We start from the raw sequence: 24,410 nt of genomic DNA, 5'->3' as shown, positions 1-24,410 counted from the left end.
CTTGGGGTTCATCAGGGTTCACTGGATCCAGTTATAGTTTTTGAGTTGTTTTGTTCTAAACAGTTCTATTTGTAAGGATTGACATTTTGTGACATTTTTCGTACAGGCCATCCCAAGAACAAAAAAAAGAACTTTTAAAACAATAAAACAAAACTTGCGTTATCTTCCAATTATTATATGGGTCCATTGGATCCTTTTGCAAATCTAAGATACATTATAAGATCTTAAGTGATTTTTTTTCTGTATATTGAAACATTTTACAATTTCCTTATCCTAGAATTTATTATTACTCATCATTACTTATCAATTATCCCCAACTATGCCAAAGATTAAAATACAAAGACAAGGAAAGAATGATAGAATTGTTGAGTAGGATGAAGCAAAGGTGAAATAAACTGTCATGTCCCCTTGCACTGCCCCAAATATTGCAGCCTGCTTTTAGGCTTCATTCAGCACAATTGAGAATTCAGAAATTTTCATTTCCTGACTATAATGACAAAGAAAAGTGACAAAGAAAGTTGTACCAAAAATCATCAGATGAATCAAAAGATAAATGCAGAGACAGTAGCACTCTAGGCTCTAATAAAGATGAAAAATTTATCATATAAGTGAAATCTCCAATTATGAATTCTCAGATGACAATACCCTAGATGAACACTCTCAAACTCAAGATTCGATGAGTGAACAATATATTTCTACTAACAGAAAGAAAATGTGGTATTGTCATCCACTTAGTTTTAAGAAGGAAGGACTTCACATAATTTTTTTGTGGCAAGAACTGGGATCATTCCACTTTGCTAAAAGAATGTGACAGAATTATTTCATCTTTTATGATGTTTGTGTGCTAAATTTACTTGATACAAAGAATTTTTTAAAATCTTTATTAGAATTTTAGTAAGTTGTTTTACACTAGTCCTTTATTCTGTAAATTTTTTGTAAAATTACTTTAAAATTTTAAAAAAATAAAAAGGGTCCAGTGACCTAGATGGTAAATGGGGAAGACCACTTTCTTGATATACTGAAGAAAGTAAAGAGTGTTGTACAGTGAAACATAGTCAAGACAATCTAGACATATACTGGACAAAAAACTGGTATCTAGTATATATAAAGAACTACAAATCAATAAAAAAAAACACAATCTAATAGAAAAAAAATAGAGAAAAGGTGTTTCTCTAAATAGAGAAAATCCAACTGAACAATAATCAAATGGAAAGGAATCAACCTCATTCATCATCAGGGAAATATAAATCAAAGCCATATTACAATACCACTAAACATTCACCAAAGTGGCTAAAATTTAAAAGTTTAACAATACTAAGTATTGATGAGGATGCAAAAAAACTGGATTACAGACACACTGCTGGACTGGTGACAGTGTAAATTAAAACCACTCTGGAAAACTGTTGGACAAGATCTGTCAAAGCAGAACATATACAGACCCATGATCAAACAATTCCAATCCTTGGTATATATCTGAACAAAATTAAATATCCATACATATATACACACACGTATCTGTATGCATCTAAAGGGACACATATAACACTAAAAGATACATACCAGTATTTTTCATAATGACCAAAAAAATTAAACGACCATCAATATTAGAATGGATAAACACATTGTGGTATATTCATACAATAAAACACTGTACAGGAATGGGAATGAACAAACTACAGCTACACACAACATGGATTAATCTCACAATAATATGTCAAGTGAAAGACGCCAGACTCAAAAGAGTACATACAATATGATTCCACATATATAAAGTTCAAAACTAGGCAAAACTAATCTATGGTGTAAAAAGTCAGTATAGTGCTTTTCTTTGGGACGAAGGGAAAATGGGAAGGGACATGAGGGGGACTTCTCGGACACTCATAATTTCTATTTCTTGATCAGAATAGTGATAACATGGGAGTGTCTATTTTATACAAATTCACTAAGCTGTACACTTACGATTGTGCACATCTCTGTTTGTTACCCTTTAATAAATAAGTTTTATTATTGAAAAAAAAGGTTCTGGGAAACCAACGTCCGCTGATATGACAGCTTTTTGGAGCAGTGGCAGTCTTCTAGAAGACTTGATTAATCCAAAGATATATATACATACATACATATACACAGTTTCAAAACAATGCTCAACAATGTGGTATGCTATTTACACATGATGCAGTTGTGTACTTGACTTTTTGGAAACCTTCAGTTTTTAGAAAACCTAAATCTGGGTTTTGCAAAAACTCAAAGTACTTTCTTTATTTTATAGTGTTATTGGTAAATCAATTATCTGTGTTCTCAATTCCTGTTTTTCTACCCAGTTGTTTAAAACAAGAGTGGCCCATATCAGTTAGTTGTTTACAGCAAACTCTGAACTCAATTAAAAAAGGAAATTCACAAATTTCTTTAATAGTGTGGATTAGCCTTAACTCAGTGAGTTAAGTAACCAGACTTAGTGAGTTTCTTGCACTCACTAACCAGATTTCCACTGATTTTTTTTCCCCCAGCTACACGTGAGGAAAAAAAGAACTATGTCTGGTCAATAGCCACAAACTATACTTTATATGGGCTAAATGAGCAAAAGAAGTAGAACGGTAATAAGAAATGGCAATGACATAAGCTAGATGGGGGAAAGTCTTTTAAAACAAGGTAGATAATGAGAGCAGGATCCATTTCAATGACAAAGATTTTTAAAAAGCCATCCTTAATCAAAGTTACAGGTGAAAAAGCTGGGGAGTGATATCTCAAACCTGAAAACAACATAATCAACATTCACCAAGATTTCAGTAGACTAAAATGTCACTAGATGAAACCTAACTAGATGAAATGCAAAGATAAAGTCTTAGACAAAGAAAAAGAACGTAAAACAAAAAGCAACTGCACAAGTTCAGGATGAGAGACACTTGGCCTAATAACAGCTAATGTTAAAAACGACCTGGGAAGCTAAATTGATGTTAAGCTTAACAAGAGTCAATACTGAGAAAGTGCTGACCAAAAAAGGGCAATTTATTCAATTATATATTATTTATAATGAAGTTGGTCTACAGTCTTCTACACCTGAAATAAGTGTTCACTCTGGAGACTGACAAACTAAAGGCCCTGTAGAGGAGACTAGAACGAATGTCAGTGGGAAAAGAGAAGAATTTGAGTTTATGTGATGGCAGAGCAGACTGGGTAAGGCAGGATAGGGGAGATGAGAGGGTGATCTTGAAATAACAGCAGGAACACACTGTAGAAGAGTGACAGGATAAGTCATTATGTGTTGCACCATAGAGGCAGATCTAGAATCGACAGGTAGTTATAGTGACATACTTAGGGTCCATGTAAGAAACAAACTTTCTAGAAAACTCAGTGTTCAAGCAGACAGAGTCCATCAACTGCTTGTCACAGGAAACAACTAATTTGTAAGTGGATCAGAAGGCCTTGCATTCAAATCTCATCTCAACCATTTACTAGCTATGTCATCTGGGAGAATTTATTTATTACCTCTCCAGAGCTCAGCCTCCCTTATCTACTTACATCATGAGATCACTGAGAAATAAATAAGGTAATATGTGCAAGGTTACAAACTAAAATGCTACACAAATGTAAGCTGCTGTAGAGGGGGCTGCATCAGATAATTGTTAAGATCCTGCTAGCACTGAAGTTATTAACTGTACCTTGAGGCAAGAAGAAAAGACAGATTCTAAATTTACAGTCAAGACTTGGTAGGCAAAAGAGAGAAACATTAATATGACAGAAAAAAAGGGAGCAGGAAATCTGTTTCATGAGGTGTTAAAAATGTACTTCTCTGATAGCAAATTAGTCACCAGATCTAAAAGGCATTGCTCAATCCAGGAGATGAATTCAAATCAAGAAAATACACAGATAAATGAAGGCTACAGCTGTATTTGTAATTACTTGACAGTATGAACATTATTGAATCATGACATTAAATACAGTACTTAACTATGCTTTTGCTCTGCGGACCCACTGGATATAGACTCAGGCTCTCTCCTTCCAGTGACATGATCCTGTGCAAGTTACCCAATCCTTTTAGTCCCAGTTTGTAAAGGGTAAATGTAGGGTATGAACCTGCCAAATTAACAGGTTGCTGAGAAGACTCCATGAGATAATGTATGTAAAGCCTCTGGCAAGGCTTCTGGTTGGTACCCAGAGGAATTCATGTTATTTGCCTCTAATTAGCTTTGATTTTGGAATTTTGTGACATACTGTTTTCAGAATTATAAACTTGGGGAACAAATAAAAGATATATTTTGTTCTCAAATGTTTAAATTAGGTTTAAATTTAAAATAATGATGTAGATTGACACTGAGATGGAAAAACTAACCCATGTACTGACAGGTGGAAAAAACAAGTTACAAGACAATATACTTAGTATGATCTCAGTTTTATGACATATTTTAAAAATTCTTGTCTCCAGATAATAATCTCCAGTGGAATTAGGTGCCTTTTACTTTTTTCAATACTTCTCTGTACTGTCTAGATTTTCTATAAGAAGTATGTTATTTCTATTATGATTTCCAATTGGAAAAAAATCTGATTGAAAATGTTTTTCTGTAGAAAAACGATCATTTAGGTCAACTTGGGGAGAAAAATATACTTTTATAAACTAAGGAAAATGAATTTAACACTTTTTAAAAGGTAAACAAAAAACTTTAGAAACTACTAATAAATTTTTGTGTGTACTTTTCTAAATAAAAATGTGGTTCCGACAAAAGAAAAACATCTCCCAAATAGAGGAACATCTGAAGGATACAAGCTCCGTTTGTCTGTTCTGTTATAATCACTGCAGTAAACACAGACCAGGAACTTAATAAATATTTGCTGAACAAATGGATAAAACGTAAGTTCTATTTACCCTTACAATAAATTTCATTGTCTTATTTCACTAGAATGTTGGCTTATTCATCTTTATCTCCAATAGTGAGATTACCTAACAAAGTTATCAATTCAGTTATTTGTCAAATAAACAAAAAGCATAAAAAATAAATTTAATAAATATTACTTTTGAAGCTGAAAAGTCAGTAAGAAATTGATAACTATTACTTTAAAACATTACATTCTTCCTGCACTATAATCTCTATATGTAGGATAAAAGCAGTGATATCAAAAAAATGGGGGCATGTTATAATTTCTAGATTTCATTATGTCCTGTCTAATAAGTGACAACTAGCATTAATTGTGAACCAGGAATGTATATAGATTAAAAGTATCACAAACAGAATATAAAAATTGTATAAATGAAGCTTTTTATACCATCAAGGGCTGCTCAGCCTGAAACAACAAAAAGGCCAAGCCAAACCAAACGGAAAAAAAAAAGCAGGGCAGACCTACCTTGGTCCTTTTTGACCTTCCATGTAACTGCTTCTAGGAGGATCTGGTAGCAGTCCACCTGGCCTTACTGGCATGTCCTTGACTGCAGTGATTGGCTGAGAGGGAGCAGGTGAAGATTCCCCAAGTCCTTGCTCGGAGAACGAACTGTATGGCAGAGTAGACTTGCTCAGAGGAGCTTTAGAATTCCCTTGTTCTGATGGGCCAAGAGCTGACTGCAATGGAGGATGGTAAGTTGAGGGTGGGGCTGACCCAAAAGACACAGGAGTAGGAAGTAGTGCTGGTCTAGGTTTTTCCGGACCTTGTGAACTCTGAGAACCGGAGACTGGCGGACCTGGGGCTGCTGTTAACTGAGGAGGTAACCCTTGTGGAACCCCTGGGGGAGGCATTCCTGGAGGAGGTGTGGGTGAAGACAACGGTGGGAGGGGCAGGACAGGTGGAGGTGCTGCTGAAGAGAGAGATGGTGGGGGGAGAACAGGTGGCGGCCCTACAGAAGAGAGGGAAGGTGGGGGAAGAACCGGTGGCGGCCCTGCCGAAGACAGAGCTGGAGGCATCACAGGTGGGGGCACGGAGGTTGGTAGAGAAGGTGGCATCACAGGTGGGGGCATGCCAGGTGGTGGCACTGAAGCAGGCAGGGCAGGGGGCATCACTGGCGGTGGCAATGACGGAGGCAACACTGGAGGGGGCATTGTTGGCAGAGGCGGAGGCATCTGAGAATACGGACCAAAAGGAGGTGGCATTGACATGTTCCCCATGTACTGGTTTTTCATGTTCTGAAATGAATTGACTTTCTCCTGGAGATAGGTCTGAGTGGCTTTCATATGTCCCTGCCATGTTTTCCACTGCTTCTCATACTCCTGAAGCTGATCTTTATGAGGATAGGAATGGAGCTGTTCCTCCCACAGCTGAAACTCTCGCTCCCATTCTTGGTAGAGGTGTTGAAACTGTTGCTGCTGCATCTCATAATGCCGCAGTTGCATATCTACAGACATGGTCTAAAGTAAAGGGATAAAAATTATTTCAAGACATTCATATAAGAGAATTAATCACAACTTAAAAACAATAACGACTCGAGGGCATTTGAAGTTTTAGGAAATTAAAACACTAAAGACTTCAGGAGCCCAAGGATCAGCTTGTTATATCCGTTCAGTGATGCTCATTCTTCTTTCTTCCTTTGATTGATTTATGTAACTTATCACAGAGATGGTAAAATCAAACAAACACTAAAGCAAATCTCTACCTCAGCAATAAGTATTTTTCACATTTTTAGTACTACTATGGATCGTGTGAAGAACTTTAAAGAATCTATCATTGTAAATATATACACGTAAGTTTATACCTCACGGATAAAGGATAAACAAGCATCTAAGTCATTTCATCTTTTATGGTATATTTGCTTAGGTTTTCGTGGTGGGTGCTTTGATTTTTTTGGTGGATTTTTCGCTTGTCTGTTAACCATAGTGATTTGCGGACGAAACACAGGTTAACTTGAATCTACAGAAGAACCTCTGGTTCCTAAACCCCTTACCAGCAGTACTCTAATATCTGCCTGGGTTGACGTGATCAGAAGACCCAACTATACCTGTCCCCCCACCTCCCAAAAGCATTTTCGTAACACCACCACACTTCCCAAGCCCCCAGGTAATGTGACAGATAACTACTTGGGCACCCCATGGGAAACATCTAATTGTCAGTTATTTGATCTTTTTCCTTCTTCACACTTAAATCTGTTTCAGGAGAAACAAATCCCTTCCACGGCTGGGGGCAACTTCCCACGTGCCAGCTGAGGAAGCACTTGCCTGCAAATGTGGTGGCTGCTGTATAATCTGCTGGTACTGTTGTAGGATCTGTTGTAACTGCGCGTGCTTCTGCATTATTCCCTGGTACTGGAAGCCCAGGCGATGCTGCTGGCGCTGCTGCCAGTGCGCTGCTGCAGCCTGCAGCTGTTTTAACCGGGCATCTTCCTCCGGGTCCTCGGACTGAAGGCAAAAGAGGGCACATTTTCTTGAAGTCATAAAACAGCACTCAAATTACTGAGAAAAGGGAATATTTTATAAAGTGTCATATTGCACTGCATTGTATTATAAAGTCCAGAATCCCGGTAAGTCTGGCTGATTAAGAAAAGCTATTCTATCTTTACATAAAATACCAGATAATAGCTATACTGTTCCTGGCTACCCCTATAAAGGAGTTTATAAATTCCACAGTCTTTACTGAATAATCCCAGTTCCTAAATAAGATAACCAGTTCCCCGACAAAGTTAATTAATCTACAGTTACTGTCCTTTTCAGTCTGTGAGAAATCTCTTTCTCTTTCACCTTAGTCACTTTTCACCAATGGACTGCGGTATCATTCAATCAAGTTTCCACATAAGGCTCTTGGGAGAACAATGACCTTTGGACCAGTGTGAGAACTTTCAATGTGCCAGTGTATGTTGAGTGACAAGGATTATCACATTGAATGCTCTAACCCCTTTTGCAGATGAGAAATTTAAAGCACAGAATGGTTAACTAACTTGCTTAGAGTCACCACCAGTAAGTGGCAGTGCCTGGACTGAGCAGTTTGACAATAAAATTTGGAGCTGTTAACTATTGCCCGGTGCTGCCAACACTAAAGGTACCCCTTTAGCACTTAGAGACACAATTTACAAGTGTCTAATTCTTCACTCTCACTTCTACCATGAAAAAAATGCCTTTTCTAAACCTGATAAGGGTTTGTCTGATTAGTCCATAAACGGAATTTTATATGTACTGAAAGAAACACATGAAAATATATATCCATTCATGACAAAGGTATATATAAATGAATCAGTAAAAAGCTGAACAATTTAATAAATACCAAGTAATTAATTTTATGGTTACCTGGGATTCCTCAGGTGGGAGAGGGGGTGGTACCTCCTCATTAGGAGGTGGTAATGGGGGCTCCTCAGATGGAGGGGGTTCTGGTACTTGACTGGTGGCAGGTACTGTAACTTCTTTAACTGGCTTGGGCGCATCCTTTGCTATGACAGGACCCTTTTTGTGTCCTGGCAAATGTACTTTTGTCCTCTGCTGCAAACTAAGCAAGTGCTGTCGATACCAGTACTGCTGCTGTTCCTACAACAGAAACCATTTGTAAGAGTTTACTTGACAATGCTGTATAGCTGCAAGTTGGTGTTTACAGAGAGCTACATTTGTGTCTGCGTTCATGTGTTTATATGTAAGAAAACGCAAAGATGGACTAAGAAAGGCAAATAAACAAGCAACATTTTCAATTCCTCCCCTAAATTTATACCATGTTTCCCCGAAAATAAGACTGGGTCTTATATTAATTTTTGCTCCAAAAGATGCATTAGGGCTTATGCTCAGGGGATGTCCTCCTGAAAACTCATGCTAGGGCTTCTTTTCCGGTTAGGGCTTATTTTCGGGGAAATACAGTACATTTAAGTTAAACCATACCATTCATAATAATTCAACATACTTCTCTACTTTCTTAAAACACATGCTTTTGGAGGTGAGAGCAGTCTTTTTGATAAATTCACAGCTACTTGTTTTTAACCTGTCTTTAGTTGGTTCAGATTTATCCACAGGGGTCTTGCAGTTAATGCATATAACCAAGTAGTCCTACCTCTTTTCTTTGCCGTCTCTCTTTTAAACACCTGTTGTATCATTAGTCTAGCTATCCCCAGGTACATACAATAGTTTCCCCTTATCCACGGGAGATACATTACAAAATCCCCAGTGGATGCATGTAACCACCATAGTACCTATTTATACTATTTTTTCCTGTATATACATACCTATGATAGTTGAATTTTTAAATTCGGCACAGTAAGAGATTAACAACAACTAATAATAAAATAGAATTATAACAATACACTCTAATAAAAGTTATGTGAATGTGGTTCTCTCAAAATATCTTCTTGTACTGTACTCACCCTTCTTGTCATGATATGAGACGATAAAATGCCTATGTGATGAGATGAAGTGAGGTGAATGAGACATTATTAAGTAAAATAAGGGTTGCCTCAACACAAGCACCACAATATTGTAACAGGGGATCTGATAATTGAGATACTGGTAGCTACTGAGTGACAAACGGCATGAGTAGGGTATACCCCATGGATATGCTTGACAAAGGAGTGAGTTACTTACATCCGGGCAGGACGGAGCAGGATGGTGTGGGACAGTGCAAGGTTTTTATCATGCCTCTCAGAATAGCATGTGATTTAAAACTTAAGAATTATTTCTGGAATTTTCCATTTAATATTTTCAGATTGTGGTTGATTGCAGGTAACTAAACTGCAGGAAGCGAAACTGCAGGTAAAGGGGAACTACTGTATGCATAAATGAAAATATAACGTGATTTTAAATGTTTTCTATTTTAGAAGTCTTACTTTGCCTTCCATAGTATACTGTAATTTAATTTTCTGGAAGCTTGTTTTGTGCTTCCACTTTGTAAGAGTCACAACAATAAGTTTAATGTAGAAAAAAATTAGAAACTACAGCCAATCCTCATTATTCATGGATTCTGTATTTGTGAATTTGCCTATTGGCTAAAATTTATTTCTAACTGCAAAATCAATACTTGGGAGCTCTGGCGTTAATTTCTGGACTTATGTATGGCGGTGAAAAATTTGAGTCACCGGACTTGCACATTCCCAGCAAATGCAGAACACATCCATGCGTGCCTTTTTGTTTAGCTCTCATACTGTAAAAAAGTGTCCTTTTCACTTTTTTACATAGGCCTAAAGTGTCTATTTAGGCCACTTTCCCCATTTCTGTGCTTTTGTTGGTGATTTTACTGTTTACAATGGCCTCCAAGCATAGTGCTGAAGTGCTGTCTAGTGTTCCTAAGTGCCAGAAGGCTGTGAAAAGCCTTACAGAGAAAATATGGATGTTAGATACACTGCATTCAGGCATATATGGTATAGTGCTCTCGGCTATATGAGTTCAGTGTTAATGAATCAACAATGTATATTACATAAAGTGTCTTTAAACAGAAACACACATATAACAAGGTTATATATTGAATGGTCAGTGAAAATGTCACCAAGAGCTCACAGTTATACAGGAACCTAACCCTGTATTTCACTTAGGAGCAATGGTTCAGTATTCACCAATGCGGTATTCCTGGTGACTTTACAGAACACAAATACCTCAAATAAAAAGAATCGACTGCATAAATAAGCAATAACCAATTAAATAAAATCAATAAAAGAATCTCACCACTCAGAAATAACTACAGACACTTCATTACCCCAGTATTCACTCTATAATCCCCTTACAAGGTTGCATAAGGAAAAACGGTTGTCCTAACACTAAAATATTCATTAATGAGCTGTCCTATATACTTCTATAATTAACAACAGCATATATTTCTACTACAATTACAAGGATGCAGGATTTTATGAAAGTGATATTGGAGAATCTCCTAATTCATTACTGAGAGCTGAGGATCTAGCAGAAGTCCTACTGATTAACAACCAAAGAGAATTATGATAGGACCTGCAAAAGACGACGATATGAATATCAAAGGTTGAAAAACAGCCCCTGGGAAAATTGATAAATCCCTCAAATATTTTTTTCAATATATCCAAAAATAAAAAATGATATATAATGTTGCCATATAATTTTGTCACCAAAATTATAGTACAGAAACATAATCTATACTTTATTCTTTGTTCATTCTAAGACTCAGCTGTTCCTTGATTTTTCAGTTTTGTTTTTTCAAGATTATGTCCCAAATCAAATTTTTTACTTTTTACAATAAACTTTTAGTCGCTATGTTAAATGGATTCATTTTACTTGCATTCACTGCGATTCAGTATCTTTGGGTAACCAGGATTTCTTATATTGCTAATATTTTCCTATACACGTCTCTAATTTTCCACATGAAAAGAGATGCATAAAATATATATAATGTATACTCTTTTCTCACTTAACATACTGTTTTGTTATCTGTTTTTTCACTCATAGAATGTAATTTTCTTGGGAGAGACAGGCTCTCATGTTTTTTTTATGTCAAAGTAGGATGTCAATAAATGGTTGCTGACCAACTGAAGACTTCCTTTCTAAGCCACTCATTACTATGACCTGAAACTTGCTCCAATCCACTGACAAGAATAAATTTCATCTCGTTAACTCCATCTTGAAGTGTGAGTCATGATTGGGTTTGTTTGTTTTTAGTTATCATACACATAATCATCGGCTCCCGGGATTAATTACTTTTACTATTCAACATTTAAAAAAGCACATTGACCATGACAGTCAACATTCATGCAGTATTAAATCATTTGTAACTTTCTTCTATTATTTTATGAAAATCAACAGGTTTATCTTTCAGCTTAAAAATGTTAATAAACCCAGTCTCTTTCAAATAGATGTTAAAAGTTTTTTTTTCGAGTTGCTTTGAAACCATCACGAAAAGATACAAAGATGCAAACTATCTGTCACAAACTAGAAGCCAACGGCTGCTACAGATATGAAAACTGTACAGATCTTAGATTCTTCATCAGTTTGCACCATACTTATTCTCGTGCTTCCCATCTTTGCCTTAGACCTGGTCTAGGGTTAAGAACCACGTTCGGTGCTCAAGTACTTGCTGGTTTACCCATAGTATGCACTATAGGTCAATTTCAATGACCCCAAAAAGCAGAAACCAGATAGATCTATTAGGTTACTGCAAAAGTAATTGCAGTTTTGCCTTTAAGCTTTTAAACCTTAAACCGCAATTACTTTTGCACCAACCTAATAATTCATTCCTAGGATTAGGCTTCGGCACATTTTTCAAGCTCTACAAATGAATAATGATGACATCATTCAAAAATGTCCTCAGTGACCATGAAAAGGGTGATTTATCTTAATTTCAGAAAGAATAAAAATCTGCTTGGACTTGCTAATGAAGTTGAACTATCTACGTAGTAGTACTCAGTTCTTTGGAACATCTCATCATATCGGACAACTCCATCTCATACGGGATGTTAGTTCACAGATTGAGGAAAATCAGAGCATGTGTCACATTTAAAAAGAGACTGAATGAAGGGAGTTAAAATGTAAGAATGTAAGAACTATTTGTCACAAATATTACTAAAAAATGTGCTCATTTACTCATCAAGCACTTACTGACCACTTCCTATTGGTATACTAGCTATGAACTAGGTACTAAATAATTCTCCAAGTAAGGAAATACAAAGGAGAGTGAAAGAGAGAAAGAGAGGTAAGGGAGAGGAAGAGAGAGGGAGAGAGAGAGTCTGACTTTTAAAGATTAATTTTGGAGGCCTTTCCTATGCAGGTTGATTATGATAAATGTCTGAAACACTAAAAGTACTATGTCTTATATCCTAAAGCAAAATGGGGTAGGAAGAGAACCTGGTAAAATACTAACTAATGCATTGGATTTCCATTTTTAAAATTGATTTAAAATATAATTATTTTCAGTATTTTTGAGGTTCACATTCTACTCCAGGAAATTAAGGTCACCAGATAATCTGTCCATCTTAAAAATAACAACAAAAAAATAAACTCTTTTACTTCACCTCTTCCTCCAGCTCCTGCCCTCATTCTCTCTCTCTCTCCTTCAGTTAAACTTCTGGAAAGAGTTGTCTATACTCACCATCCCCATTTCCTCACCTTCCATCACTCCTCAAATCAATGCAATATGGCTTCAGTCACTATGAAACTGCTCCTGCCAAGGTCAACAATAATCTACATGTCAGTATGTGCAAAAGGTAACTCAACGTCTTTATTTTGCTTGACCTCTCAGCAGTACGTGACACAGCTGACCACTCCCTCCTCCTAGAAACAGTCTTCTCTTCACCTGTGTGCCACTGCACTGTCCTGATTTCCATCTTCCTATTTGGCTTTCCTTCCACTGGTTCCCTTAGATACTGTGATTCTTACTCTGTACACTCCTTGGGAAACCTGATCTATTTCTGTGCCTTCAAATATCATTGTTTTGCTGATGACTCACAAATCTATCGTATCTCCCGTATCTCACTCCTAGATTCCACATCTATACCTAATTTTCCATTGGACATCTCTATTTGGACTCATTTATATAAGTCTCAATAACTTGAAACTCAGTAGGTCTAAAATTTAACTCAACATTTCCCCGCCATCCCCAGACCTGTTCTTCCGCCTCCTCTAGGGTTTCCTAGTTTATTTATAAACGGGACCACCATCCACCCAGCAGCCTACCCCAGAAACCCAGGAATCATCACTGATGCCTCCCTCTCCACTACTACTCAACCCCCAACTGGAGTCCAGCACCAAAGCATTTCTCCAGTCTTTCCACTTCTCTCCATCCCCACAATCACCACCTAAATCCAAGCCATTATCATCTCTTGCCTAGATTTACTAACTATTCTCTTTGAATCACTCTTGCTCCTTTTGATTCCACTCTCCACAATGCAAGCAGAGTGAGCTTTCAAAAACGCCAAGCTGTCACATTTGCCTGTACAAAATCTTTCACTGGCTTCCTCCTGCCTTTAAGATAGAGTCCTCACAGGTCCTTCCCTATCTGGTTTGTGTCTACCATTGCCACCCTGAGCTTTCAGTAAGCCCTACTGAACTTAATTCTTTGAACTCGTATCTGGTTAATTCCTACCCATTCTTTAGGTTTCACTTAAATATCACTTACAAAGAGAGGACTCTTCAATTAGGTTAGAATGCCTGGCTATACTCAAACATTTAAAAAATATCTGTTCTCCACCTATGTGCTAGACCCTAGGCAAGGCACTGTGAATAATTATAATGGTGAGCTAAAAAACTGCCCCCTTTCTCCCATTCCTTAGAGAACAACCTAGTGATATTTTACATTTTATAATCCCACAGAACCCTGTACTTCCCTTAGTTACTTAATAAATGTCTTTGTCCCCCCCCCCCCATCAGAACAAGTCAATGAGGGAAGGTACCATGTCTGTCTTATTCACCATTTCATCTCCAGTACTAAGCACAGTACTTGGCACACAGTTGCTATTCAGTAAATACTTGAACATTAAACAAACGACTAAAAACACTAATCAAAGCCAACAGCTTTTCCCAAATAAGTTTTGAGAATAGAAGCATAAATAAAAATCACAATTCATGAAAAACGGTTGGTATACACTTTACCTAATCAGTCCATTAAACACACAGAAAATTTAATTCTTGAAAAAAGACACATTCTGCAGCAGGCAAGAGCTGCTGTGAGCTGCTGTGAGCGGCGGGCGGACCGACAACCGGCAGTAGGGCACAAGGCTCATAATACCAGCGTGGGCCATGGAGCTGTGTCCTACACAACAACCAGACTGAGAAAGAACGGCTTGAACCAGAGTGGGGGGGAGGTGGAAAAAGGGGGGGGGAGAAAAAAGACATATTCCATTAACTCACCAACACTTTACTCTGAAAACCAGAAACTACACAGGAGAATACCAAGCATGTATCCTGTCTTACTTATACTAACTATATTTCCAATCAAATAGTCCTAGTTCATGAGTGAATGTTTTTCTTTACAGAATTACATATAATAAATGTAGAAGAAATGGCAGGAAAAAATCACCATGTTGTAACCTCTAATAAAGACGTAATCACTTAGGCAAAGATAATCAATGGACGAACCACTAGATGAAACGTTAGATGTAAGACTGATGGGCAGCTTTACAGTGGAGGGACCACACTGTCACCCCCTTGATCAGTCTTGGCACCACTATCAGGGGGACAACCAGGCACCGAGTGCCTCCCAAATGGATGTGAATGAAGTACACAGCACCACCTAGATTATAAAGCACACCTGCTTAAAGAAAGGTGAGCTTAATTCTGAGAAGCCTTCAGAGTTCACTTCTAGTGTACAAAAACCAGAGAGAGGAACAAGTCAAATGACACCACAAAGCAACAGACAAATCCGGAATGTGGGACATTCTACAGGACAACGACACGGCTTTTTCATCAAGTTCAATGGCATGAGATAGAAAAAGAATCGGAGAAACTGATCTAAATCTGGAGTTCTCAACTAAGGATGCGTTGGCCCTCCTGGGAGATATCTGGCAATGTCTGGAAACATTTCTGGTTGTCGCAACTAGGGGCTTCTACTGGCATTTACTAGGTAGAGGCCAGAGACGCTGCTGAACGTCCTATGGGACATCCCCATAACAAAGAAGTACCCTGCTCCAAAATGTCTGTATTAGATCCTGATGTGAACAAATCAACAAAACATTATAAAATCCATTGGAGAAGTTCAGCCTAGATATCAAGGAATTATTTTTAATTCCATTAGTATGAGAAAACGGGAAATCTGAATAGATCAGATATTAGATGATACAAAGAAACTGTTAATTGTGTTAGGCATTAAAATGTGTTTACCTTAGCACAGGTCCTTTTTTTTTTAGGAGTCTAAGAATGTAGGGATGAAATAACATGAGATCTAAATTTGCTTTAAAACATTTCAGCAAGAACAATGAAAAGGGCATAGGTGAGGTAAATACGGCAAAATCTTGACAGTTGTTGTATGTGAATGATGGGTTTATGGGGGTAATCATGCCATTTTCTCTACTCTTGTGCACAGTAGTCCCCCTATCCATGGGAGATACACTCCAAAACGCCCAGTGGATGGCCTAAAACTGCAGATAGTACCGAACCCTATATAGACCATGTTTTTTTCCTATGCATACATACCTATAATAAACTTAATTTATAAATTAGGTACAGTAAGAGATTAACAACAACTAATAATAAAAGAGAACAATTACAATATACTGTTGTAATAAAAATTATGTGAATGTAGTCTCTCTCAGCAAACTACCACGAATTCCTTTTTCCTTCTTCACAATTTCACAGATAGAAGATTCATTCTTACCATAGATCTTAGCAACCTAAGTCTACAATTTTTTTCTTTCCTTATTAAGTCGAGAACTTTCACCTTTTAACTTAAAGGAAGCACTTTATGGCTTTACTTTGGCATAACCAGATTGCCAGCATCATTACTCTTGCATTTGGGGCAATTATTAACTAAAACAGGGTTACTTGAACACAAGCACTGCAATACTGCAAGTTGATCTGATAAATGAGAGCGTTACTAATGGACTGGCCGGTGGGTAGCTGGGATACAGGGTGGATATGCTGGACAAAGGGATGGTTCACATCCCAGATGGGATGTAACAGGATGGAGCAAAATACCTTCACAGGATGGAGCAAAATTTCATCACGCTACTCAGAACAGCATGCTACACTAAGCATTTCTGGAATTTTCCATTTAATATTTTTGGACAGTGGTTGACTGGCTAATTTAAACCGTGGAAAGAAAACTGCACACGAGAGGGGACTTCTGTATATTTAAAATCTTTCACCATAAAATTTTAAGTGACATTTTCCAAAAATAAAATATGAATCAAAAGATAATAAATATGCAGAGGGGTTGTCAGACATTGGCACTGGCACGAAGAAAGTGTACGTCATCCGACAAACCAAAGTACCCTAAGTCTAGAACATGACAACTCTTGTATCTTATTCAACAAATCTTTGTGGAGAGCTTACAATTTTCAAGGCACTGTCCTAGGTCCTACAGGGGACAAAAAGATGAATGAAGTAGTCCCTGTCTGCAAGAGACTTACAATCAGAAGAACAGAACCAAACCAGATGTCTAACCTTAGGCATGGCTTCACAGAGACCTAGATATTTGAGATGTGCCTTGAAAGCAATACAACTATAAGGGGGAAAATAGGGTTGAGGAAGTGGGATGAATTCTAGACAGAGGTAAGAAAGCTGATACAGGTTTACAAGGCCATTTGTGATCTGGCCCATTCATACCTCTCAAGCCTCATCTTCTGACTACTTTCTTTCCTGCTTTCACCAAAGAACTGGAGGCAGTGAACAGTCAAAGCACTAAAAGAAGTTCACTACAGAATGGGTACAAAGGTGGAAAAGCAAAAGCGTGCTCATAGAATTTATATTAAGGACAGGTCTGATCCCCCATCCAAAAAACCAATTCATCTGCCTCTCAAAGGCCAGAAAAAAGACTAGTAGAGATGAAAATATGTCATATTTTGGCTTGGACTAACTCTAAGAGTGACAACAAAAACACTGAAAATTTCAGAGTGGGGTGGGAAAGCAGACAAATTCTATCTCCATAATAGAGGAATCTGGGGGAAATAACCTGGTGGGGTGGGAAAGCAGACAAATTCTATCTCTATAATAGAGGAATCTGGGGGAAATAACCTGGTGGGATGGGGCTTTGGGGTAAGCCAACAAAATCCCTTATTCTACTGTTTTACCCCAGCATCTTAAGTGTTTTCTCCTGTGCCAAGTACATCTTGCTTACTTAAAACAACTTGCTTCTTTTCTTAATTTCTAAAGCCAAACCTCTGTCAAATTAGAATTCTGCCTCCCTATCTTCTGGAAATCTTTTATATGTAAATTTAAGTGTAGATTAAAAGATTCTCTTTTCTCATAAGGCAACCTTAGGTAGATTGGTAATTGCTAAAAGTGTCTAAGAAATCCTAAGAAATGGTTTATTCCACTTTAGTTCTATCTTCCTTCTTAGGGAAGGAATTCATTTATTATTGCCATCCTATCAATCTTTGTCTGTTCTGTGGGAAACATCACTTCAAACAGAAGTTCAGAGGAATGGTTCTTCCATGAATGAAGGGGTATCACCTATTATTATTATTATTTTTTTTTACCTTAGCAGAATTCCAAGGTTGTTACTCTGGAGTGAATGGTTAACAATGCAATGCAGCAAACTGGTTATGTCTTTAAATCTTTAAGTGATGTGAGAAAAGCATGAATGGGTCAATTTCTTAAATGACCAATAGACTCCTCAAAGGGTCAAACGTGTACTGCGAATGCATCTAGAAGCACAATTAGGATGCTCCTGATAAGAACAAGATTTCTATCCTTCAGTTGATTAGACTTCTTAATTCAAGAAGCTGACACCATCGGTTTTTAAAATTTTTTTTAAAGAAGCTTACTGGTCCTAAAGTTTATATGCATTTCAAGTGTCACCCCTTTCAGAAGCTTCTTTTTTTTATGCTGCCTCCTAAATGGAAGTTTTAGTTTAAAATACAATGTAGAAACAAAGCCCTTTACAACACCAGCAAAATGTGGGAGGTTGATCAAAGGAAACCAAGGAATGTATCTGAAAAGTAACTCTTGAGCCACCTCACTACTCTGTGGTGTCTAGAAACACCTTCAAACACTGTTCTTTAAGTAATCTACATTTAACGAATTAAAAAGCTGGGCAGTCAGACCTCGGATTCATGGAATCCTGTGGAGTGTAAATTATCTAGTCACAGCGTGTTGGAATTAGGCTAAGCACTGTGTCCAAGCCCCAGGCCTGCTCACTTAGGGCCCTCCAGGTGAAAAGATGCGGATCAGGTACACGCTTTTCTTACCTGTGGAGTCATCTTAGAAGGATCTGGCTCAGGGGCAGCTTGATGCTGTTCAGCATTCTTGTTCTTGGCTCCACTCTCCAAAGGTTCTTGCTGGACAGTTGTCTTATTCCCAGAAGGGGTGGACGGTGGTGGAGCTAGTAGCTGGGATTTAGAATGGCCCTGGGAGGGGCGGGAAGGAGATGCCTGAGAAGGGGGCAAGTAAGACTGGGAATGGCTCAAATAGGACTGCGAGGAGGAAGAGGAAGAATAAGAAGGGGTGGTCGCCAGGTAGGACTGGGAAGGTGGGGACTGCGAAGGGGACGGCTGAGCCGGAGGCAAGTAGGGCTGAGACGAGGCCGGGGGGTAGTACGAGGGTGGCGGCTGGGGTGGGGGCATGTAAGATTGCGACGGGGGCATATAGGACCCCGGCGGCACTGGGGGTGACTCAGGGGGCGAGTCCAGCTCCATGGGAACCAAACCAGGAGGCCCGTCTCGTTGGTGGTGGAGCATCTGGTGTTTGTATTGCTGCGGCTTCTGATAGCTGAGGGCCGGCCCAGGTGGCGGGGGCATCGGTGGCGGCGGTGGCTGCCAGTCTCCATAGCCGCCCCCCGGCATCACCGGCGGGGGCGGCAGGGGGGGCGGAGGAAGGTGATGGGGCTGGAGCACGCACTGCATTTGCTTCTGGTGCATCTGCTGCAGCTGCTGGAGCTGCGCCAAGTGCTGCTCGCGGAAGCTCATGAAGCCCGAGGAGGAGGAGGAGGGGGCCGCTGGAGTCGTCGAGCTCGAATACCCGGGCCCGGGCGAGGCCTCAGGAAGCGCCACCGGAGGTGGCGGCGGGACCGGCGGAGGCGGATAGTGGCTGCTCCCGCCATATCGGCCCCAATTCGGGTACATATCGGAGAAGAAAGCGCACAGCTCGTCCTGGCGCCGTTACTCGTCGCAACTGACCTCCAGGAGCTGCGGCGGCGGCGGCGACAGCCGGAACTCGCGGCGCCTACAGGCCCCGGAGCGTGTAAACGGAGCGCGCCAGTGCGCCGGCGCTACCGAGGAGGGCCCGCGACGGGGAAGGCGGGGTCCGGACTGGGCCACTACGCCTGCGCAGTAGCCACAGAGAGGAGAACAAAGGCGAGATAGAGCGACTCTCTGCTAGGAGACTCTCGGTTGCCATCTTCCTTCCGGTTCGAATACCGTAGGTGCGAGTGGAATGTTCTCATACAACCGAGGAACCATAGAGTCTCACAGCTGAAAGGGGTGGCAGAGATCCTATCGCTCCATGGGTTCATTTTTGAATGGAAAAAAAAAAAAAAGGGTGCCATTCACAATAGCAACAACAGCAGCAAAAGAACAAACCAACCACGAAGCAAACAGAAGTAACTCCAATAAGATGTACAATTTATACAAAGAAAACGACAGAACCGGACAAAACCATATCCGCGTGGGATAAAATTAGACTTGAAATAATGGAGAGGTTCAGCATGGTCTGAATGAAAAGAGGAAACATTGGAAAGATGTCAGTTCTTCTCAAATTACATGAATAGACTTAATTCAATTATGACAAAAAACTCAACGGGGAACAAATCTGTGAAGGGTGAACATGTATTTTGAAGACAATGTAAGACTACACCAATTCCCGCAGTCATATGAAAGACATCTGCAGTTGTAAAAAGATATAAATGGAATTCTTTAGAATAACTCAATACATAAATATTCATGTTGGAGAATCTCAGCTAAAGCAAAGATAACCAAGAACAAATACAAAGATTGTCTAGAGAAGAGGATCTAGAAAATAATGCAATCTCTCAGTGTAATACTAAACACGAACTCCTTTGGCTTGAATGAATCACTGAAAAATAAAGCTAATACACACTGAATTCTGAAAACACTACCTAACTCTGAGAATATTAAATGTGTCAGTTGTGCAACACTTAAAGATTTGACGTTGCTTCCATATTAGCAACCCAGATCCTCACCTCTGTTAAAAGGTGGATATGAGTGCAAAGTGGGACATCTGCATATCCTTCAGAAGAAAGAGCTTCTTATTCTTAAATAGGAATTTAGTTGTTTTTAAAACTTTATTTAAGTATAACATGCATAAAATTACACATCATAAGTGTACAGCTTAGTGAATTTTCACAAACTAATCACAATGGTGTAACAAACACCCAGATCAAAAACGAGAACATTATTCAACTCAGAAATCCCAGTTACTTGTATTTTTAATCCATTCAACTTAAATTGTTTTGAAAAATAAAATGTATTTTTCTATAGTAATAAACAAAAGGAAAAAATCAGATGATTACCTCATTAGATGCAGAAAGAGTATACATTTCATCATCAAAAGTTTAGCAAACCAGAAATTAAAGGGAACTTCCTTAATCTTATAGAGTACCTACTATAAAAACTACAGTAAACATCACACTTGATGGTGAAAAGTTGAAAGTTTTACCACTGAGATCGAGAATAGATGCCCACTACCATCACATGCATGTTGAATTGTGTCCCCCCCCCAAAAAAAAAGATATGTTTTAATTCCTAACCCCCAGTACTGCAGAATATGACCATATTTGGAAATAGGGTGGCTGCAGATGCAATTAGTTAAGATGAGGTCATAACAGAGTAGGGTGGGCCCCAATCCAATATGACTGGTACCCTTATGAGAAAATGGACATGTGAACTTGTAATGTCATGTAATGTGAAGACAGAGATTAGAGTTATGCAGCTGCAAGTCAAGGAGTGGAACAAATGGAATTCTCATACATTGCTGGTGGGAGTATAAATTGGGATGACCATTTTGAAATACTATTTGGCAGTGTCTACTAAAGCTAAAGAGACCCGTAGCCTATGACCCAGGAAATCCACTCCTAGGCATATAACCAACAGAAATACATACATGTGTGCACCAGAAGACAGTACAAGAATGTTCATAGCAGCAGCATTTCTAATGGCTGAAACTGGAAATCAACCCAAATGTGCACCTACATTAGAATGGATAATCAAATTGTGGAATATTTATACAATGGAATAAAAACTAGCAATGAGAATGAAGGAATTGTAACTATATGCAACAACTCAAAGGAATTTCACAAACAGGCATAAGCACCCTCAAGGGAACACATAATCTTGTTAACTGGATTACACAACCTTGTAATCCATTCATAGAGATTTCCCCACCTTGCTTTCTCTCACCTTCATATAATCTTAATTCCTTCCTTAATTCCAAATGTATAAAAGAAACTGAAAAACTGTCATTCTTTGGAGCATTTGCAATCTTGCTTCCCAGCACGTTGTCAATTGGGTTCAAATAAACTCTTACAAAATTCTTTACAGGTTTGGATGTTCTCACGTCGAAAGAATCATGTTCTCATTTTCTCTTAAAAAAACTCATAGGTGTTCATAAGTAATCTCAATTGCATGAGGTCAGTCCTTCCAACCACTGCCAATGGGTCTGCACAGATTAAGGAGAGCCTGGAACTTGAAGATGGTTGTATCCATTATAATTCTTTAGAAGTTTTCCATAGTAATGCTAAAACTTGAAATGTATTGGAAAATATTGTGGAAGTCACAAAATAGACAAGAAAGGTATATTAACTAAGTCTAGGAGCAGGAAAAAGCCAAGGCAGGAGCTATTCTACCATCAAAACTCTGAATGCTGTAAGAAACAAAGTTCAACTCTTTTTTTTTCCTTTTTAATCACTCAATGTCGTCTCAGACATATGGATTGTTAAGAGGAAGGATCTGGAAGAAGGAGCCTCTAGTGTTCTCTATAGCTTTTATAGTGAAAAGGCTGGGCACTCTGATCCAAATCCAAATATAACTGCACACAATTTGGGGAAATGTGACACTACAAAAAAAAAAAAAAGTCTGGGTACTATGAGGAAGACAGAAGATGTAGGCAAACAAAAGTAATAAATATCCACTACCCTGGGGAAGGGCCACCATTTCCAGGTGAATGTCCTCTAAGACAAGGGGCATAAAAAGGAGTTTATCAACACAGATCAAATGCGAAAAGAACATCACCAAAATTATCTTGATAGAGAATAAACGGGCTTTCTGAGCAAGGGTACACTGGGAATGACTTTAAAATCAAAGAACAAATGTATTAATTAGGATGCAGTTGCTGTTACAATGAGACACTAAAGTACAGTGGCTTAAACAAAATAAAAGTTCATTTTTCAGTCATAGAACAGTTCAGAAGAAAGACGTCCAAAATTGTCATCTTCAACATAATAAAGCTTCCATCTCTGAGCTCTGGCTCCTGCCATCTAATCTGCATCTAGCCTTGGAGAGGTAGAATGGGTTAGAGTAGCATACCATTTAAGGAGCATGCCTTTTAAGGTCATGACCTGGAAGAGATACAAATAACTTGAAGTTACATCCTGTTGGCTACAACTTGGTTGGCCATGCTTTACTGCAAGGAAGGTAGGGAAACACCTAGGGAAAGTAGCTGAAATGCATGAGAATTATCATTAAAGGAAGAGAGTGGATGCTGGACAATCCACTGACAATACCAAGTTGTAGTGAGGCTACTGAGCAAGAGAAACTCTCATACACTGTTGATGGGAGTACAGATGTATACGTAAGGAGTCATTTGGTAATATCTGATATGGCTGAATGTATACAACGCCTTATGACACAATTTCACTTCTAAGTGAAATCTATCTTGGACTAGAGATACTTTTGTACATATGCACAGGAGGCATGTAGAAGAATGCAGCCCTGTTTGTAACAGCAAAAATTAGAAACAACTTAAATGATCATCTATACGAGAATGAAAAACAAATTGTTTAATACTCATACAATGAAATATCACACAACAATTATGGTGAGAGAACTAAAGCCACTCATATTAAAATGGATGAATCTCACAAACTTAGCTTTTTGCTCTTTTTGAGAAAGTTGCAAAAGACTATTTTTACTGGGTAGGTACCCAAAAGAATTGAAAGCATGTACCCAAATTCATAGCAGCATTATTCACAATAGCCAAAAGGTGGAAGCAACCCAAGTGTCCATTGCCAGAATAATGGATAAACAAAACGTGGTATATATGTACACTGGAATATTATTCAGCCTTAAAAGGAAGGAAATTCTGATACATGTTACAACATGGATGAATCTTGAACATTATGCTAAGTGTAATAAGGCTGTCACAAAAAAACAAATACTGTATGATTCCACTTACATGGGGCACCTAGAGTTGTTAAATATATGTAGACAAAAAACAGAATCATGATGCACAGCAGCTGGAGGAAGGGGGGAATCGCCAGTTATTGTTTAATGGGTTAACAGAGTTTCTGTTTGGGGAAAAGATTTTTTTGGAGTTGGATGGTGGTGATGGTTGCACAATATTGCAAATGTACTCAATGCCACTGAATTGTACACTCGAAAATGGTTAAAATGATAAATTTTGTTAAGTCCATTTGACCACAATAAAAAGACTATATACACAGCATGATTTCGTTTATAGGCAGCTCAAAGTACATACATTACAAAATATTATTAAGGTATACAGGTAATGAAAAGGGGTAAATGGGTAAAACTATAATGGGGGTAAAACTAAAATGGGGAAATGGGTAAAACTATAATGAAAATCAACAGGGTGACAGATGTAAAAAGCAGGACAGCGGTTACCTCAGAGGTGGGGAGGAGTTGAGGGAAGGGACTGGTATCAGAGAGGACTACTATATACAGAAAGCTTCAAAGTTATAGGTAATATTCATTTTCTTAAATCACGTTATGGATGTAAGGGTGCTCATTT

The 24,410-nt window shown here is 38.5% G+C and overlaps 1 protein-coding gene across 2 annotated transcripts in view; it reads right to left on the bottom strand.

Annotated features, from left to right (window-relative positions):
- YLPM1 (YLP motif containing 1) overlaps positions 1-19,687 on the bottom strand; it is a 59,172-nt gene extending 39,485 nt beyond the window's left edge. For both annotated transcript variants that reach the window (XM_081050453.1, XM_081050454.1), the window contains exons 1-4: positions 18,677-19,687; positions 8,193-8,426; positions 7,131-7,310; positions 5,335-6,326 (exon numbers count right to left, since the gene is read on the bottom strand). In XM_081050453.1, coding sequence (XP_080906579.1) covers positions 5,335-6,326; positions 7,131-7,310; positions 8,193-8,426; positions 18,677-19,549 — 2,279 coding nt within the window. In that variant the 5' untranslated portion in view covers positions 19,550-19,687. The remainder of the gene's footprint in view (positions 1-5,334; positions 6,327-7,130; positions 7,311-8,192; positions 8,427-18,676) is intronic.
- Between the last annotated feature and the right edge of the window lie 4,723 nt (positions 19,688-24,410).

Source organism: Rhinolophus hipposideros (assembly GCF_964194185.1).
Source record: "Rhinolophus hipposideros genome assembly, chromosome: 5".
In the NCBI taxonomy this organism is placed as follows: Eukaryota; Metazoa; Chordata; class Mammalia; order Chiroptera; family Rhinolophidae; genus Rhinolophus; species Rhinolophus hipposideros.
The sequence above is the reverse complement of the archived record's forward strand: the minus strand, read 5'-3'. Positions and strand labels throughout refer to the sequence as shown.